Source organism: Synchiropus splendidus, chromosome 12, assembly GCF_027744825.2.
Source record: "Synchiropus splendidus isolate RoL2022-P1 chromosome 12, RoL_Sspl_1.0, whole genome shotgun sequence".
Taxonomy (NCBI): domain Eukaryota; kingdom Metazoa; phylum Chordata; class Actinopteri; order Syngnathiformes; family Callionymidae; genus Synchiropus; species Synchiropus splendidus.
Window position 1 is genome coordinate 14,110,554 of NC_071345.1, and position 19,057 is coordinate 14,129,610.

The 19,057-nt window shown below is 42.9% G+C and overlaps 1 protein-coding gene across 4 annotated transcripts; it reads left to right on the top strand.

Annotated features, from left to right (window-relative positions):
- Positions 1–5,097: 5,097 nt before the first annotated feature.
- On the top strand, positions 5,098–13,832 carry LOC128768615 (meprin A subunit beta-like). 4 transcript variants are annotated; one of them, XM_053881598.1, is made up of 16 exons: positions 5,098–5,183; positions 5,268–5,374; positions 5,450–5,570; positions 6,591–6,772; positions 7,083–7,295; positions 9,206–9,367; positions 9,463–9,489; positions 9,568–9,777; positions 9,956–10,387; positions 10,543–10,713; positions 10,800–10,905; positions 11,028–11,153; positions 11,496–11,534; positions 12,013–12,045; positions 13,350–13,382; positions 13,617–13,832. In XM_053881598.1, the coding sequence occupies exons 2-16, from the start codon at positions 5,278–5,280 to the stop codon at positions 13,696–13,698; spliced, it is 2,034 nt and encodes a 677-aa protein (XP_053737573.1). In that variant the 5' UTR covers positions 5,098–5,183; positions 5,268–5,277; the 3' UTR covers positions 13,699–13,832. The 4 variants fall into 4 exon arrangements, with proteins under 4 accessions (XP_053737573.1, XP_053737571.1, XP_053737574.1 ...); XM_053881596.1 differs by lacking the exons at positions 13,350–13,382; positions 13,617–13,832 and having other exon boundaries at positions 12,013–12,511; XM_053881599.1 differs by lacking the exons at positions 13,350–13,382; positions 13,617–13,832 and having other exon boundaries at positions 9,248–9,367; positions 12,013–12,511.
- The last annotated feature ends 5,225 nt before the right edge of the window (positions 13,833–19,057 follow it).

Here is a 19,057-nt window from a genome sequence, read left to right on the forward strand (position 1 = left end):
CAAGGATCTCAATGACGCCATGTGTTTGACTGACCTCTTCTTTGATGAGCACCGGTGCACTGCAGCAATGCATGTTGACTCCTGAACAACTTCCTGTCTTCACCTCCCTGTATGCTGCACCTCATCTGTCCATTTCCAAGCCAAAGTCTGAATCTCTGAAGGCTTTGGGTCCTTTTGTTCAGATGTGTATGCAGGTGTCTGATGGGGAACCTGAGCGTGATGATCCTTCTATTTTCCTCTCTGCACAGTTGAAAGTGTGCCGTCTTCCTTTCACCTCTCAGGTGCACTGTCTCAGTGAAAACAAGCCTGGGTCACACTCTGACCCCACAGGGCAAGACTCGCTCCTTCACCAGCCTCTGCCATAGTTCATGTCTCCTTCTTGTGCTTGTGTACACGAGGAGGAGCTTGTGCATGTGTTCTAACCTTTATCTTATTCACAGCACCACCCAACATTGGAATGATACCTCAGAGGCCGCCAATCGATACGGCAGGTGGCTGACGCTGTTCCACCGTCAGCCGACACTCCTCTGCACGACATCGGTCCTGGTGACTTCTTGCTGATCAGGAACTTCTGGTCCAAATCTTGGCGACATCAGCACTGGTTGGGGCCCGTCCAAGTCCTGCTCGTCACACATAGGCCGATCAATAACCCAAGGGCCACTTGGGTGCACGCATCCCACTGCAAAATGAGTGTCAACTGAGGGACAGTCCACCACCTCCTCTAAACAACGTCCCGCCGGACGACAACATTGCGCCTGAGCTTCTCACGGATGCTCAAAGTTGTTGCTACATTCTGGTTTGTTATCTTCAATGTTGTTGTGTCCAGTCCAGTGATGAAAGTGTTTTTTTGCTGAGAATTCCTCAGTGAAAGTGTCAACTTCATACTGTGAACTTTTTTATTCACACTCTCTTAGCAAAGATTCTTCAATAAATATTCGTAAAAGACAATTCTCTCGCCAAGATCTTTATTGTGGTCAGGAAAATTGAACGTGTGACACAAGCTCCATTTGCCTGAGACATGTGACAATTGCGTGACAGTCGGCTGCCTTGAGGCTCGTCACTGAACTCACAGCTCTACATCACTTTTTAACTTCATTTTTTCCTTGTTCTGGCAAAGTGTTTCATATAGAATAAATTACTTTTTTTCCACTTTCAGTGAGCAGAGCAAACCCACTATGTGAACTTCACTCATCACTTGTTCAGTAGCGGAATGTTGCCCAGTGGCCCTGCTCTGAGTCTCAGGAAATTGCCTCTTAAAACATTTGTGACTCAGATTGCATAACAGAAAATGACGGAGAACATCACACAGCATGTGTTGTTCTGAGCATTTGGCAGCAAAATGTTTTCATAACATACTGAGCCAAGATAACAAACATAGTTCCACAATGACTGTAGGAGCATATTCAACACACCCAGGGAAACAAAACTGCAGGCTGCCTGAAAATGAGTTAAAAAAATGAATCATAAATAAATCATAAGGTCTTGTTTTGGCTGCGCTCGAAATATCTACTCTGAGTCTCAGGATTTTTTCACATCTGTTTCGTGTAAAGATGTTAAAAATGAATGAATAAAAACAGCTGACCTCTGAACTAAGGGTTTGTTTCATCTGCTAACATTTTGTTTAGCAATCATAGCAATGACTGACTTCATCCACCATGTTGAAATAGTTGCACATCCAGTGACTGAAACTCTGATTTTGACATAAAAACCTGTCTGACACAGAACTTGTGCGGCTATATTCAGAGGCCCTCACAAGGCCGTGCGTGTCAGTCCCGGCGACTGAAGGAGGAGAGCCACATCAGGGCTTATAAACAGCAAATAGCCCATGCGTCAACCTGCAGCGCTGAGGGCTGCCCTGGTCTGTCAGTGTGGGAGCAAAAGTCCACTTTCCCAACGTCACTATAGAACACCATGGGAGTGAGGATGGGATAATGGCAGATTGAGGGACGACAAAAAAACTCAACTCAAACTCAAAGTGAGCTTGTCGTGTCCACAACACAGGGATGTGTGATGCGTCTGTGCTCTGACTTCTACACACACAACATCAGGAGGATTTTACAGTGTATTAGTGGAGACTGAACTAAACATTTGTTTGTTACTTGTATCAAACATTTCATAATGAACAGGCTCCTTTCAATGATACGTTTCCTTGAACCGCAGCAAGAATTTAATCAGAATGTGAAGGTGCTTTTGTTGTTGTTTTGAAGCTGTGTTTCAAGTTGTGGGCGTCATTTGAAAGCAGATGCCAACAGGGAGTGTGGTATGAGCGCGTGACACAAGCTGCATTTGCCTGAGACATGAGACAATTGCACGACAGTCAGCTGCCCCGAGGCTCATCACTGAACTCACCTGTCAAACAGCTCTACATCACTTCATTTTATTTTTCCATTTTGCCTGTCCTGGCAAAGTGTTCAATATAAAATAAATGACTTTTATTCCCTATTCAATGCACAGATCACACTCACAGTTGTGAACTTCCCTCATCACTTGTTCAGTAGCGGAATGTTGCCATATTACCAGACGGACCGTTCGTCTTTTCATCGACTGCATGTCCAGGGAATGAGTATCTGGGCTCCTGGTCTGCTATTTGCTGCTGAGAACGCACCTCAAGTCTTCAGCAACAGAACTCGGCTGCTCGTCCAAAACAATAAACTCCATGAGCATTGGTGTCTCCTGCGGTTTGCTCCAGTTAGCATTTGTTTGTTTGCCTCTTGGTAGAGCTTGAGTTCGGTGCTGTGATTTGAGGCCAAGTGTCTTGTTTTAATGCTGCCTCTGAGTCCAAGGGTGCACACGCTGCAATTCACTTGTCATTTTCCTGGACGGAGAAGCCAAACCACCGCCATCGTGGCTGGCTGGCTCTCATGTCTGCAGCTGCAGGTCTACTCTGCAGGCTGGGCTGCAGCATCACAAGCAGCCAGAGATTCTGGAGAAATGCTGGCTTTCTTCTGTCATTTTTAAATTTCTTAAAGTAAATGAATAAATCTTGAATAGAACGTCTTCTATTTGTTGTCATAAATGCCCACGTTGGCGCCGATCAATCGATGCAGCTCGATCCACAACATTTCCATTGCATCGAGAGAGTGACTTAGAGTCAATAATAGTCTTTGAGAAGAAATTGAGAAGAAATAAATAAATGATTACTCTCACTTGTGGTTACATTACAGTTGTGTCTGTGTTTGATACAATATATAACACAACTATACAATACACAATTGTTTCAATCATTTGTTGCCCTTCAAAAAACAGACATGTTCACAGTATTTTTCTATGTTTTACTGTCTCTTTTTCCTCCACAGCATCTATTGCTTTTACAGTAGTGAGACACATGGAGCAGTTCATCATTTTAATGACCATACCAGCCTATGTCACTGGCTCAGGATTCACTGTCTGTACCTGCACACGCTTTCTTTTCTTTTGTCTTGTTCATTTGTCTCGCTTGTTTTTGTTTTGTTTTGTTTGGACTTTGAATACCTAAGTTCCAAGGACAATGTTCTGTTGTTGTTAAATCACATCCATCCTGGTTGTAATGGCAGTTGTCAGGATGATGACACAGGAACCAATGTTATAAATGTTATCAATAAATGTGTTGTTTTTCCTAAATATGAAATGAAATTCATGTTCTTTTTCAGAAAATGTTTATGTGTGAATCACGTTCAGTGAGGCATCACAATGAAGGAGTGAAAGTCGATGGCCCCAGACACCAATGGTGCACTGGAAGAGTCCAAACAGCCTCATCCACCTGGAGCTGGAGGACCAGCTCTTGACCCATCCATATCTCACTCAACATTCCCCAGGTTGATGATGTCATTCTGCCAGTTGAGGTTGGCTTCAATATCTTCCTACTATTTTGGTTGAAAAGGTCCGCAGCTGTTTCGGTTACTTCTCTTGTGTGATGATTTAGCTTCAACCCCAATGGGCTTGGTTCTCCGGATGTTATTCCTTTATATTTTACAAACATTTATTCTTACCATTTAATCACAAATATTATCATACATTTAATCTCATAATCAGTAGTGTTCATCATTTAACTGTAGCAATATTCTTTTTAATTCATAATTTTATTCATTTGGGATAAAAAGGGGGAATTGTGATTGTGAGGGAGAAAATTATTCTCATTATATATTATATAAGTTATATATAAGTGCGGGAGTTCCTGGTCCACTGATCACACTGATGCACAAGACACGTCGCAGCTCGGATGGTAACAACAACAACAACAACAAACATGGAGGAATCCCTGAACAAAAGCAAACAAAAGCTTCTGTTTGCTTTTGTTCAGGGATGTTTTTCACTACACAATGGCCAGGGTTTCCACTACTCTGAATGTATTTGAAATTCTAATAAAATTGAAATTCTTACACAAATATTTTCAAGACATCAACAGAGCTTTAGTTTTAATAAGGTGATATAAAAACTTGAATATTGCCACCATCGTGATCTATTGTGCTATTGTCAAAATGTTGCAAAAAAAACAACATTGTGTTGCTTAAATGTATGTATGGGTCCATCACTGGATCCACTAATATACCACATTCATTCAAAGTGAAAAATGTGGCTCCTTGTGGCAAATATTCTTTTACCATTGAACTGTGATTAAAACAGAAGCTGTTTATTTGTGGATCACGTTCAGTGAGGCATCACAATAAAGGAGGGAAAGGTGTTCCACGGATGTATCAAGGAAACACCTTCACACATCAACATATCGGAGTTTGAACTGTCGGCACAATACTGACGCTGTCGGCAAAATGTCAATATCAGACGTCCGTAACTGTATGTGTATAGCTTGCAAGCAGAAGACCCCAACAGGAGAACAGCATCTCTGAAAAGGCTCAGTGGTCCCAGTCAACACAGGTTACACAGGTGGTTCAAAGTACATGACACGCAAGAGACGAGTCAATCAAACACAGGGCAATGCAGCTGTTGATGCCAAAGACAACCAGCTTTCAGTGAAGTCAGATATTCCCAGCACAATCTGAAGCATGGCGTGAAGAGCGGCAAGGTATTTGTTGCATCACTTCATTAGTTTGTTCTGAAGATGCCATCCATTAGTCGTCCAGCCAAACCTGTTTTTCCTGTTCTTTTATTTTAATTGAATGTGTACTTTTGACGCTCATTTAAAAGGCAGCAGTTGACCAGAGAAACAGATGCTACTGGACTGGCCAACAGGAACATTTGGCTTCAAGGTACAAGGTTTGGTACATAGATGCAGGTCAGGTGAGAAACTTCTGTTTGTCTTTCTGACATGAACTTGTTTCATTGTTTCACAGACTGGACAGGATGAAGGGCCTGTGTTTTTGGCTGCTGTTCCTTGTGCCTTCATCAGCATCTTCACTGTGGGATTTACCAGTTCCATACACTCTTCATAGAGGCCTCGGTAAATGATCATAATCTTCTGCTTCAATAACCAATATCATCACGCTTTGATACATGATCTGAATTTTTTAACAAGACCTGAATGTGAAGGGAGTCGTCCTGAGAGCACTGGATCAGTTCAGGTTGAAGTCATGCATTGACTTCACTGTCCGAGAGACGCAGGACTATTTCATTCACGTCCAACACCAAGACCGACAGTAAGTTCCTCTTCACTGTGTCAGTATCTGCTGGGAAAAGTCTCTTGATGAAATTATGGAAAAAACAAACATTCAACATGTATAAATAAAACAATTTTAATGTGTTAAAAATGTAAATAATAATAATAATAATAATAATAGAAAAGGAATCCAGTCCACCAGACATATATTGTAAAAAAATCAATTGATCCTTGGCAAGATCAAAATTTTGAAAAAAAAAAAAAAAAAAAAAAAAAAAATCCCAGAGGAAAAGTAAAAATGATGGAATTGATGCTGAAAAAGAGAAACCTATTGAGAAATGAGGGATTGTCTCCTGGTCTTCCATGTTGTGAGCGTTATCTGCAGTGTTAGCCAGGTGGAGCGTCACCTGAACATAGAGTGAAGTGAGGAAGAGCCATGTTTATCCATACGTTCCCTTCTGCCTGAGTCGATGATACATGATGGCGCCTGAGCACCTTGTGAGTGTTGCGGTGTTGAAATGTAGCATTCAAACCTCTGACTGAGACGACATGTCGGAGTATAGACCAACAGGTTTGTGTAAGACGTGTGGAATATTTCAATGACTGATATTCTTGATCAGTTTAAACCAGAGAGACGTTGCTAACATGCCACATCAGTAAGGAAGAAAAAAGAAGAAGAAAGGATGAAATTTAACTTAAAATTATTCATAAAAACGAATGAGTAACAGTAACAGTTACTTAAAAAGGGTAAATCCATATAACAGCATGCTGCATTTATGAGCTGCATGGTGAGTGAGAAAATAGCTCAAACCAAGATTGTGAAGGAAAGTATTGTACTGTATGTGAAATATCTATTTTTAAAATGCTTTATAGAAAAATGTATTCAAAAAAAGCTACTATTGTGAAATAGAATCTGAGACTCTGTATGAGGCTAAAACTGTACATTCAATTTTAGGGGTTTAGTGATTGTCATTACAAAGCTGAGATATATATCCAGAAAAGAATCAAGGATGACGTCTTTTTAATGTCAAACTTGTTGTTGTTTTTGTTTCCTCCACAGGTGCTCCTCATCCGTAGGACAACAGAACTTGGAAAAAGGACACAATATCTCCCTCAGTCTATACTGCAGTTCCATCAACACTGTCGAAGAACACTTCCTCCGCACTCTTGGCTTCTACCCCGAACACGTCCGACCTGACAGAGATGATTTTATCACCATTGTTTACAAAAACATCCAAGAAGGTTCAACTTTTCTCCTAAAGAAGAATGATTGTGAATTGATTTAAAGGGCAGAGAAGAGAGACAGGGGTTTTCTGAGAAGCACTTGCTCTGCTCATGAAATATAAGGAGCAAATGTGTAGTTCACGATGTATTTGCGCCTCAAAAGAGCTTCATGGTCCTTTAAGTGCCATTTTATATCCTGAATCCAAAGCATGCCAGCCTCAAGGCTTCTGGTCCCAGCACAGTTGATTCTCTATAGAAATGTAACCAAAGAAATAAGTGATGCTTCTTCATGGCCTGGTGAGTGACATGCATTTAAAATGTCTTTCAGGGAAGTCAGAGATGTTCAATATAGTGAATGACAGCAGCACCCAAGGAGTCCCGTACGACTACAGGTCTGTGACGCATTTTGGACCACGTCAGTTCACCAAAGTACAGGCTCCCACAATCCGCACCAAAGACCCCAAGTACCAAGACGTGATCGGCCGAAGTTGGGAAATGAGTCCAGGAGATGCCAAGAAGCTCAACCTTCGCTACAAATGCAGTAAGTTGGAGGAATTACAACACATTTAACACACAATGCATTTGAACAGTAGACTGGGTGAGAAGTTCTTGTGCTGATCTGAAACTGTTGGTGAAGTTAAACGATAACTGTCTGGCATGTGGGGCATCAACAACCAATCCATCAAATCTATAAAAATCTATCATTCAAAGTGCTGAACGTTGGTTCAAGAGCAGAGTCGTCTGACACGTGGCGGCTTGTGCCGTCTCTATGACCCAGGTTTGACTGATCTGATGAGGTTTACACTGCGATCCAGACAGTAGAACTCCTGCAGTGATGTCCGGCTGCTTGCTCACATGTGGAAGAGCTGATGAGCTTTGTGGACTGCAGCGCTCGATTTCTACATCCGTTTGAGCTGTTGTTCCCACACACAGTCGTTTCCATCAAGCAAATATCACTGGAGCTCAGACTCTGGACTCTGTTCCAGTGAACTTCAGATGTAGACCGTGTGTGTGAGGGAGACGAAGGTGAATACATCAAACAACCATCCTTGTTTCTCGTCCTCAAACTATCTCACATGACATTGAAAGACTCTGTTAAATGACGTGAAATCTCAGTGTAATGTTTGTCAGCTCCAAGCCACAGCACAAATGGTGAGGCCCACTGCAGCTGATCAGTTGGAAGAGTGGCTCTGCTCACGGAAAGATGCACGACTCGATCCAATGGAACGAAATCTTAAATCAACAATGTAAAGAAAAACCTCTTCTGATTTGTATCTTGGTGCTGCTCTTTTCAAAAGAAATGATATGTTGTTCCTGAGAGCACCTCCTCGAGGGCCACTCAAACTTTTTTGGTCGACACCTTTGGGTCATGAGACGCTCAGTTTGAATACACTCGCCACCTATGGAGGCAGTAGTGAGTCACTGAATTGACCTGCCAGCTGCAAATCCCTGATAGTTACCAACTCTGGAGAAGTTCTTGAAAAGAAAAATGATCAAGAAAGTGATGCCGCTCCCAACATAAAAAGAACGTCTTGTCTCTGGAGTTGATCGCTGCCACGCTACTGCCACCTGCTGGTCCACTAAGATCATTGCATAAACTCAATGGACACAAGTGTTGGGAGGGTCATTTTTAAAATGTATTCCATGACAGATTACAGAATTCATCCCCACACAGTATTTCGTAATCTATTCCGTTACATTAGTTAATGCCAGTGAAGTATTTAGAATTCTCTGGATTGTTATATACTGTGATTCTTTTGAGAGCAGCCTGGTGTCTTCACTCGATCAGGAGTGGTGAACAAACCTTCTCTCGGCCTGGGTGACCAAGCCAGTGTGGCTGAAGATGCAGGGGCCAACAACAAGCGCTGGAATGTCACGAAACACCTGAGGTCTCACTGGTCTGAGGCTTGTTTGCCCATAAAAGAACCATGAATGTTTCAGCCACAGGGTTCAGAGAGCGACAAAAAAGCAGCAGTGAATCTGGAAATGACGGTGTCCCATGAGTATCCAATCACAGGATGCGTACGAGTCATGTTCAACGAAGCCAGAAGGCCCTGCTGTCCCAAACTCATGATCTGATTGGCTGTGGCAACGATCCATCACCTGCAGGTGCCTGTTCACTCAGAGTGCACAGACGCCTGCACTATTGATTCTCAAGGCCTCGACTGACTTCATACAAGCTGGCGACACAAGCTCGCTGAATTCTGATTGGACAAAAACTCTAACCTCGAAACACACACTGAGATGAACTACGACATAAATATGAAGGAGATATTCAGTGGAGAATAGATATTACAGCAGAGAAGGCCTTGCTGGCCCTGACGCCCCGCCCTTCTTTGAGGGTCCGTCAATCCAAGTGTTTTATCGTGAAACATTTAAACACAATGAAACATTCTGAAAACTGTGGCCAAACCTTTGATCTGCTTGACTTTGTTCCACGCACCACTGCAGACGACAGCGTTGCCTTTCAGCTGTATTGTGATTTTTCCGAAGGAGCCATGTGTTACATGACAAACAGCTCGCGTGGGAGCACCAAATGGGAAAGGGTCACGCGTGCTGAAGGTGGGCCGAGCTCTGACCACACCAGTCTTCCCAGTGTCACAGCAGAGGAAGGTATGTTTCTAAACACAATGCTGACACATTTTCCTCCTGGTCTTTTCCAGCATCATTAACATTGCTCTAAAGCAGGATTGTATTTTTCCCCGCAGGATTTACACCTCAGCCTCCACAGGAAGGTGAGCGCCTTTTACTCTCCAAGTTTTCCAACATGACCGAGATGAAGTTCCATATTCGGACACTTGGCTGTGGCGCAGGTCACTTCATGCATGTAAGCACGGCGGCTGGTGAAGCAGGCGACTCTGCCTGGCTGGAGACCCCCAGAATGAAGCCCAAGAGACAGGGTCACCTTCAGTGTCTGCAGTTCTACTACTTCCACAATGGGAGCGCGGACGACCAGCTGAACATCTGGATCAGGGAGTTCAACAATGAAACCAATACAGCACGTCTCATGGGACAAGTCACTGGTGAGCAGCTGACCCTCTGGTTTTATCAGGTCCTGGTTCACAGTCTACATTGAGAATTCAGGGTGACCTTCACACAGGAATCCACCCCCTGAGCTGTTTTTACATGATTCACCACTTCATATCCTGCTACTTTCACTTGGCATCAGTGAGAACTTCACTTTCCATTCTCTCATCCAAGGACCACCAACGTCCCACTGGAGGATCCACCATGTTTCCCTGGATGCTCAGAGTGAATTCCAGGTGGAGTTTGAAGTTCAAAAAGGAAATGGAAGCTCCTCTGGTGGCATCTCCATCGATGACATTAATCTGTCAGAAATACAATGTCCTGATGTGACCATGCAGATTGATGATTTTGAGCACGTCTTGACCACAAGTCCTTCCGGCACATTCGTGTTCAGCCCGCGGCACTACTCCAGTGGTGGCTACGCATATCGTTTCGCTGTAATAATGGCTGGAGATAATTTTGTCTTGGGAGTGCAACTGCTGTCTGGCCAGAATGATGATGAGCTGACGTGGCCATGTCTGAACAGACAAGTGACAGTGCAAGTGGTGGATCAGACTCCCAACATCCAGCACCACATGTCATGGCAATATAGCTCCACCACTGCAGGTGATTGTGAATTTAATCTTAGGAAGCCCGTTCCTGCCAGGAAATAGAAAAAAGGCTGTGCTTAGCAAGCGGATCCTTTTTTTCCCCTGGTGGACATGGGCTCTATAGAGAATGTCTTTTTTTAATGAAAAGTGAAACCTATTTTGAATAAACAGATTCAGGTCATTGGGACAATCCTCGGAAGTTTGGGAGAAAAATTGAGACCAATGACACTGAGGAAGTCTTTGCCAACCCCCGGAGACCATTCATGGCACTACCTTCCTCTGAGATGAAGTCCCTCAACTTTCTTAAAGGAGAAAGTGCTGTTTTTGCCCTTGACTTCCGAGGTAAGGCAGCGTCACCGTCTGCTGAAAATGACATGAGAAACTTTGGACTCTGGATATCTAACCCAGCAAAACTGGTCTGTTCCTAGATATCACCCCTCTGATCAATGGAAGTTCACTTCCCAAGGCCAAACTTGGACCAACCGCAGTGAAGCTCACACCAAAAAACCCACGACATGACTCATGCACGACACGGTACAGTTTCCTGACTTCACCCTGCAGTTACAACATTTATCTTCCTGAATTACAGCTATGTACGATCAGAAGTGCGACCACAGTGTGATACTTTGAATCAGTCTTCATTTTTCCCTCCTCAGGGAGCCGACCACAGCTCACCCAGCGACAGCTCACCCAGCGACAGGTCACCCAGTGACAGGTCACCCAGCGACGGCTCACCCAGCGACAGCTCAGCCAGCGACGCCTCACCCAACAACTGACCAAAGGTAACACATTTTGTGTGCAGCAGCAAAGTCGAGCAATTAACAATGTTTTGTTGATATATATTTAATAAGCACAAGGTTGTTTTCCGCTTCTGCGTAAAAATACGTCAAATCTGAACAGTGAGTTCACAACAGAAATGTGCTCTGCCTGGTTTTTCGTTGAGCTCAGTCCAGTTTCCTCTCTGACCAATTAGATCACAGGACTCAGGAGGACTTCTGTTGATCCAAGAGACGTTGAAATGAATCTTCCACACTGTTTTCCATACATTGTGTGTAAATGTTTCGGCAGTTTGACTCTGTCAGCCCCAGACGGTGACTTTTATATTTTCCTTCTATTTTTTAAAGGCCGCCAACCACCATGAGCGATGGAGCTACAGTTGGCAGGTAGGAGGAGTAACAGTCGGGAAGATTGGGCATCACCATTATAACTGCTTGGAATATACTTGTCTGTTTCTTCCGTCTGTCCTTCACACCTTGCGCACGCCACCTCACGATGTTAGATTCATCTCCAGTGCAAACGGTCCTAGAAACAACAGCAGAACGTTGATGAACTATTTCTACCTCATCGACTGAATTGACTTTTTATTTATATAGCCATTCATTTATCAGATGGCGAGGACGACTGTATAGTGCGATCTTGGTTTGGTGGGCGCATGACAGTGTTCACCCTGCAGCCACTTCTGAATTCATGTTTTATTTTATTAGTCCTACACAAACTAGTTCATCCTGAATTTCCATGCCTTTTTTCAAAAGATGATGGACGGACAGACGGACAGACAAGAGAAGCAGTTGCTTTTGTTAGCCAGGAAAAAAGTACTCAGCTCTACTCTGAGTCTGAGTGGTTTCTTTCTTTTTCTTTAAGGTCACCCATGATCCATAAAACATTGGATGACAGGTACAGTGAGCAGTGCTCCGTCACAACTGTTTCATTTTCTTCTTTTCATTTGCTTCTTCCCTCTGTAACTTACATAACTTTGCAAAAAACCTGGAATAGCATGAACAACAATGACTGACTGACTTTATTCTCCATTTTCCAAAAGTTGCTGATCCAGCGAGTGAAACGCTCAGTTGGATAGAAAAAACTGTCAGACACAGAACTTGTGTGGAAACAACCCACACCATAACTGAAGAACATGTTCTGCCTTGGTTTATTTTATTTATTTTTTTTATTTTGTTTGAGTCATACACATAGTTCTAGATAACTGCAGTTGACTTAAAGATGAATAAATAAATAAATAAACCATATACCGTAGTTTCTGGAACTTTATGGAGTTCAAAATGCGCTGTTTTCACCCTCCAGTCGATCGTCTCTGACACGTGGGTGGAAACAGCGCATTTTAAGCGCTTTAAAGGTAAATAAAACACCCGGATGTCATCGGTTTGATGTGACAAGGCTCAATATTTTTGCCAGCAACATAAGCAGCTGTCTTCAACCTCTTTTGTGAAACTTCCCACTCTGGACGTTTGCAAAAGTGTCTGATTCAGGTGGCCAAAGAATGCTGCCTCTGACACACAGAACTGCAGCGGATTCTGTCAGTTCCGTCTAAAAGCGACACCTGAAACCGGCTGGTCATCTGGCTCGGTGAAATTTATGATTATTTCAATGTGTGTATATATATATATATATATATATATATATATATATTATTGCAATATGCTTAGCATTCCGTATGTGTCTGCGAGTGACCGCTGGTTCCTGCAGTTTCATGAGCACGGAAAACTCTGTCCTGTCAAGTGCTGGTGTTTTGAATATTGTATGGAATTTGTGGCGTTGACGCCTTTTAATGTGTGCTGCAGGATGCAAACTTGACATGACAGACTGAATAAAAACTCCACAGTAGACAGGCTGTTGCCAAGCGAGCAGCGAGTCAGCAGGAAGGGAAGGAGGAGCGGACGCTTCACAAACTTCATCAGAGCGCCGACTGTCATGTGATCAGCAATGACAGGCAGAGATTGGCATTCACCGTCGGTCAGCCGTTCATAATCGGTGGCCGATCGATTGGACCATCCCCAGTAAAAATCCATATATTGGCGAGTCGTTGTATAAGCCCCAGGGTTCAAACTGCGAGAAAAAAAGAAGCGGCTTATAGTCCGGAAAATACGGTAAAACCAATCGTCCAACCAGTAGCTTTCTTTATCCAGAGAAAATAAACAGTATCAGGAAATATTCATTGAAGGTTTTTTTTTTTTCCATTTTAGGAGACCCAGGACCCATGAAACATTGGATGACAGGTAAAAGGTGTTCTGTTCTCCGTTGGTCATGATGTCATCATGCTAGTTTTTGCTGCGCTCTTCGCTGCTATTTAATCTCAAGCCAATGCAGGCCACGTAAAACGTCTTCGAAGGTCAGATTTGGCCCCTGTGCCACATAAATGGACTCAGATCAGACTGTATCGAGCACAGCACGGATGCTTTGCTGCCATGAACACTTCAAGTACTTTGGGTTGTTTTTCTTCTTTTTCACAGGAGCATTTTTTGTTTCTCTCCTGCGATGATGTCGTCGCCCATCCTCATCCTCCTGTCAGCAGTGCTGCTCTGGATCGCCTGAGTGGAACCACCAGCTCATGCTCTCCCAAATAAATGTGGATTTTCTGGTGCGGGATTGAATGACAGGGTTTAGACATTTGTCTTTGTCGTGATTTATTTTGGTGATGGGTGTTTTACCAAAGCAAATAAATGCAGTCAACCTCAAATGATTTGTTCCCCTGGCTTTACATTCCGTGATGCTATTCTCTACATTGTTTTTAGAATTCAGACCTGAGACCAAGGCTTTTAATCCCTGCGCTGCCCACTGTGTGTGGTGTAGACAATGAACTCCATACCATGTCCGTATTGCAAAGCATGACAGCTACAGTGTTCAATATTTGGCTGTCGACAGGTTGATTTGTAGCTAACAGACACCGTAAATGTCAAAGTTAATTTCTGAAGCTCTATGGAATTTCAAGAGAACAGTGTTCATTGACTTCAATCGTGTTGGTACAGATGGACAGTATAAGCTAAGAATCTTCAAAAAGTAAAGCAGACTCCTCTGAATTTTCTTCAACCCGCAACTTCAACTGAAGAGATGCATTGCTTCTCTAGCTTGAAATATTCTGAGAGCTAAGCTGAAGTCTTCTTCGCCTCCACTTCCTCCAGGTACTCCAAGATGATCGGTCATAAAAGCCATAAATTGTGCACCGACATCTGAGGGAGAGCGCAAATTCTTGCGCCATTAATAGATGAGGTGAGCACCATCTTTTGGGACGCGTTGCCGTCACGCGGTGGTGTCACCCTGAATGCGGGGCATGTGTCCTCAAGAGCTGAACGCATGGTGTCCTCGTCATCCTCTGGAAAGACTGAGATAGCCGCCTCATTAAGGTCGGCCCTGTTTCGGAAGCCTTCCTCAACCACAGCGCATGCTCCGGTCTTCTTCAGGAGACGTCAGACATGAAGGGCATGAGTCCACCAGACTCAGATGCTCCAGGCGCAAACACGCAACACAGGCGTCGTGCTAGTCCACAAGGTCCACCTGAAGTGGATTAAGAAATCGTGAAGGCCGTTTGTGGCCAGAGCAAATATGACATAGAAACGTGTTTCTACCCAAGTCTGTGCACCGCTGGCTCTGTTGCACCTGCACTGAGCGCACTGTGTCACAAATTGTGTGAATCGGGTGTTGACGCAAGGAAGTTCACGTCAGTCGGTGCACAAAAAAAAAATATTTATTGCTGTTACTGATGTCATGTTATTAGTAACAAAGCACTCGAAACATCTATTTGATTTATAAAATGAGGAACTGTTATCGGTTTGCCACCAGATAAAAATAGCAAATGTGCAAAGAAATGAAATGCCGATGTCCGAATGAAGAGATCATTTTTTCCGACAGTACCTCAACACGATATTTTTTTTTCTCCACCAACTGAAGCCCCTTTTTCCTCCCAGTTATTTTTTTTTCTGGATTTCCTTGCTGGATATGGGATTTTTTTTTTTTATCGTACCAGATCAGCATTTTTAGATCTCCCAACAATCTCTGGTGCCGATCCGAGCAATGAAATACATAGCAACTCCAAATAAATGAAAACAATGAAACCCTTTTCGCAGGTTACATTTTCTTTCCTGCTTATTTCCTTTATTTGTAAAGATATTCTGCTGGATTGACTTTCTCTTTTACGTCAAATTCTATTGACGTTTTATGCAAATGAATCAACTGTCTGTCAAAGGTAATGACAGATCATTTAAATGGGATTATTCGCATTTAATGTGTAAAACACAAGCCTAAAGCTTAAGTTTTTTTTTTGTTTTTTTTTACAAGAATGAGGACAGACATATGAACTGAGGGAGGAGAACATGTCAACTCAAATGCAGTGACAGGGCTCATTCAGTGTCTCTATCGGGAGTTTGAATGGCGTCACGTGGGTTCAGCATAACACTTTGGTGATTGACATCCATGACCCATTGAAACTGGAAGGCACAGCTCATCCCCCATGTTTGTAGTTCTTTTAGAAGGAATCCAGTGGGAGATTCAAATTTCCGCCCTTTTGACTTCAATTCCGCTCCAAAATCTGTGACTTGTATGCAGGTAATACTAGTGATGGGTAAATTAGGTTTCATGACACAGTATTGAACAGTTGATGAGGCTTCATGAAACGGCGTCATGTTTTTCTGGGCCACCAGATGGCACTGTCAGCTGGATAATGTTTGGATTTGAACAGCCAGTTCAATGAGGCCTCACATTATTTCTAAACAAAGAGAAAAAACGAAAAAATATATATTTGAGCAACAAATTGAAGTGTGCTGTTTTGCAGGTTAAATCATAAATTAATGGAATAATTAATTAAAATAACTTATTAGTACAGCGCTTGGGGTCCGATATCATTTTAAAAGCCCCACATTAGCAGGGTGCAGTTGGTGTGATCCTCAGCCATCGCAAATGAGAAGTGCAACGCTGTTCGGCAGACAATGAAAACCTGATTTTCCGCCGGTAAGAACAAGTGCATATCTGCAAAAACAGGACAATTGTGGATTTCAAAAGCTATAATCTGCCCAAAAATGTTTGTTGTTTAACAACATTCCAGTGATAGACTTTCACATCTCTCAAGTTTGTTTTCTCACACTGCTACTTGAGCTTGTGAAAGGAGAATGTGGACAAAACTGGTATTTCTACGGCATTCCTAAATTATTAGGTAGGTTTCTGACACAGTATAAACCCACCACCCTCGAGATCTACCCAAAAGCGTCTGGCGCAGGTCTAAGGACAGCATCCCTTCTCCACAAAGGTAGAAACTTAATACTTTCTAATGGTATCTGTCGGAGTCGGTGAATGTTCACCACGCTGTCTGCTACAATTGAAACAGATGTGGAAAGCGGTTCTCTTCCTCGGGGTGAATTTGGCTCTGGCCTCAACTCTTCGTATTCCTGTGAGTGCAAACCTACCGATGATGAATGTTTATCATAACATAATAATAACAATGCACAACGACAATAATTGTTCTTAAATTCAGCTCGGCCCAGACTGGAGTGAGACTGTGCAATGTTAGTTATAATACTCGCTTATTTCAATCAGTTTCACGTCAGTTCTTAAAAGCCTAAACATCGAGGTGGACGAGGGATTTTCCATTCCTCAGTGCTCTCATCATCTCACCGTCATCATGGATGTTTGAGTTCAGACATCACATTGTATATTCACAAGGCACATGACTGGAAAATGTTCCCTGTCAAAGACAATTTCGAGGGGATTCGACTGTTATTTAGGTTATTATTATTATTATTTATTTACCACTCGAGTGCGTGCACACACAGGGCTCTCATGCACACACAGCCCTTCCTTCCCTCTAACCCCAGTGTGTCCGACGGGTGATCGATTCACGTGGCTCACTTTGTCTTCACTATGTTTTGTTTCGTAGCGTGGAAAGAAAGACGGCAGAAAAGGCAAGTCATGATGCAATAGAATTGGTGTTTCCAAAATCAGTGTTTACAACTTCATGTCAATCCAGACCCTGCAAAACTGACACTAGAGAGAGACCCCAATGAAGGTATACTCTGAGTTTGTTGTTTGGTTGCAATTTCATTACATTTTTTAGACTAATTATTAAAGATTTTGACTCCTTATAGATCTGCTGCTTGATGACATCCGCCAGGTAGGATTTTTTCTAATATTTATTTTTACATACTCCTTTACTGTCAGTATTTTTTTTATTTTTTTCAGGCACCAGTTATTCAAAAAAGCGGGATCAGTGATAGTCGCTTCCTTTGGTCCAGTCCAATTCCATATGCATTCGATCCGGAGATTCGTAAGTGCAGCTTTTCTTCACTAAAACCTGTTTTACCTCTTAAACCTGTTTTACCTGCTCTAAAGAAACATGAGTCTGTTCTGTAGGCAGCTTGTGCGTCCTCACGTGTGCGTGAGTGTGTATTCTCTGGACACGGTTCAAGAACATATAGATGTCAACTAGTGGCACTAAACTGTCCGCAGGTGTGCGTGGATAAAGTTAAAATGTAAATGAGAATACTGAAAGATACAATAAAAAAACAAATTCTAATAAACATTTACAATCCATTTACAGCTTTGAACACGAAAGCTGTCATCGTGAGGTCACTACAGGACTTCATGTTGAAGTCCTGCATCACGTTTAAGCCACGGGAAGATGAGGACAGCTACCTTTATTTCCAACAGCTAGAGGGGTAGGTATTTCCATGTACTATAGCCTTGCACATCCTAATTCAATGAGTCAAAGCGTGGCTCAGTAGAATCAACAAAACGCAGTGCTGTGGCCCAAAAAGAACAGACTGGATGGATGGGGTTCTGCTGACCACGCTTCTGCACAGGTTTTTCAAAATAAGAGAAACTGTGGTGAGAAAACCACCATGAGCCATCTAAAAATAAATAAATAAAATCGCAACAAAGGACGGGCGCCACGTTACGCAGGTGCAACACGCGACTGCAGTAGGACTGGAAAATGAACTCCAAATGAAAATATGGATCTTTCCCAACACTTCCGTACATAAGTGTCACCCCATCCTCCCAGACGCCACGACGGAGGTCAGAGCTGGCTCAGCATTGTTATTAGCCCGATATGTTTTGCTGAGATAATTAACCAAAAATGGGATGGAAGCAGCGGTGAACTTTCATTTTTCATCCAAGAAACTGCAGGTGATGGATCCACTGTTGCTCCAGCGGCCATTCATGTTAACTCAATCATTTTCTGTTGCGCCGCCCCCCAGGAAGAAGTAAACGTTTCGAGCCCCCCCCAACTCTCCGCCGCTTCTTTAAATAGTATCATTTGTCTATAGAATTATTATAAGTACGCATAACTGCATACCACTGTATCCTTGTTAAGGTTAAGGAAAAGAAAAAAAAGGAAGTAAAACAGATCAACTTGCAATAAAGAACAACTTTATTAACATTACAATTTATTCTAGTAGAGCAAAAAAGTATGTTCCCAGAAGTCCGTGGCATCGCTCCGAGCCCCAGAGTCACGTGGCTTGATGCTCAACTGAGCATTACAGCCTTGACTAACCATAGCATCACTTTGAATAGACTCAGATCGGGATCCTTCACGTAGCGCAAAATGACACGACACTTACACTGTTGCTCAAAAAAGTCAGGCTTAATCTATTTGGGGGACTAATTCGGCACTGGTGGCACGTCATGATTAAGAAGAATGACTTCTGAGGAAATGATTTTAACTCAAACGGTCGGATTGAGCCGCAAAATATCAGGAGCCTCTGCTGAACATGACTTAAGCAGTGTTCCGCTCGGTTGCAGCAGATTCTTCCCGCGAAACAATTGTACATGCTGGCATCCTGTGAAGATGCCTCACTAGCAGCACTGTGGCTTTAGATTTATTTCCAAAATCGGTCATGATGTTTTACTAAGAGTTCCAAAAGTGAGTGAAACTTGAGGTTGTCCTGCGTTTCATATTTCCACTCCA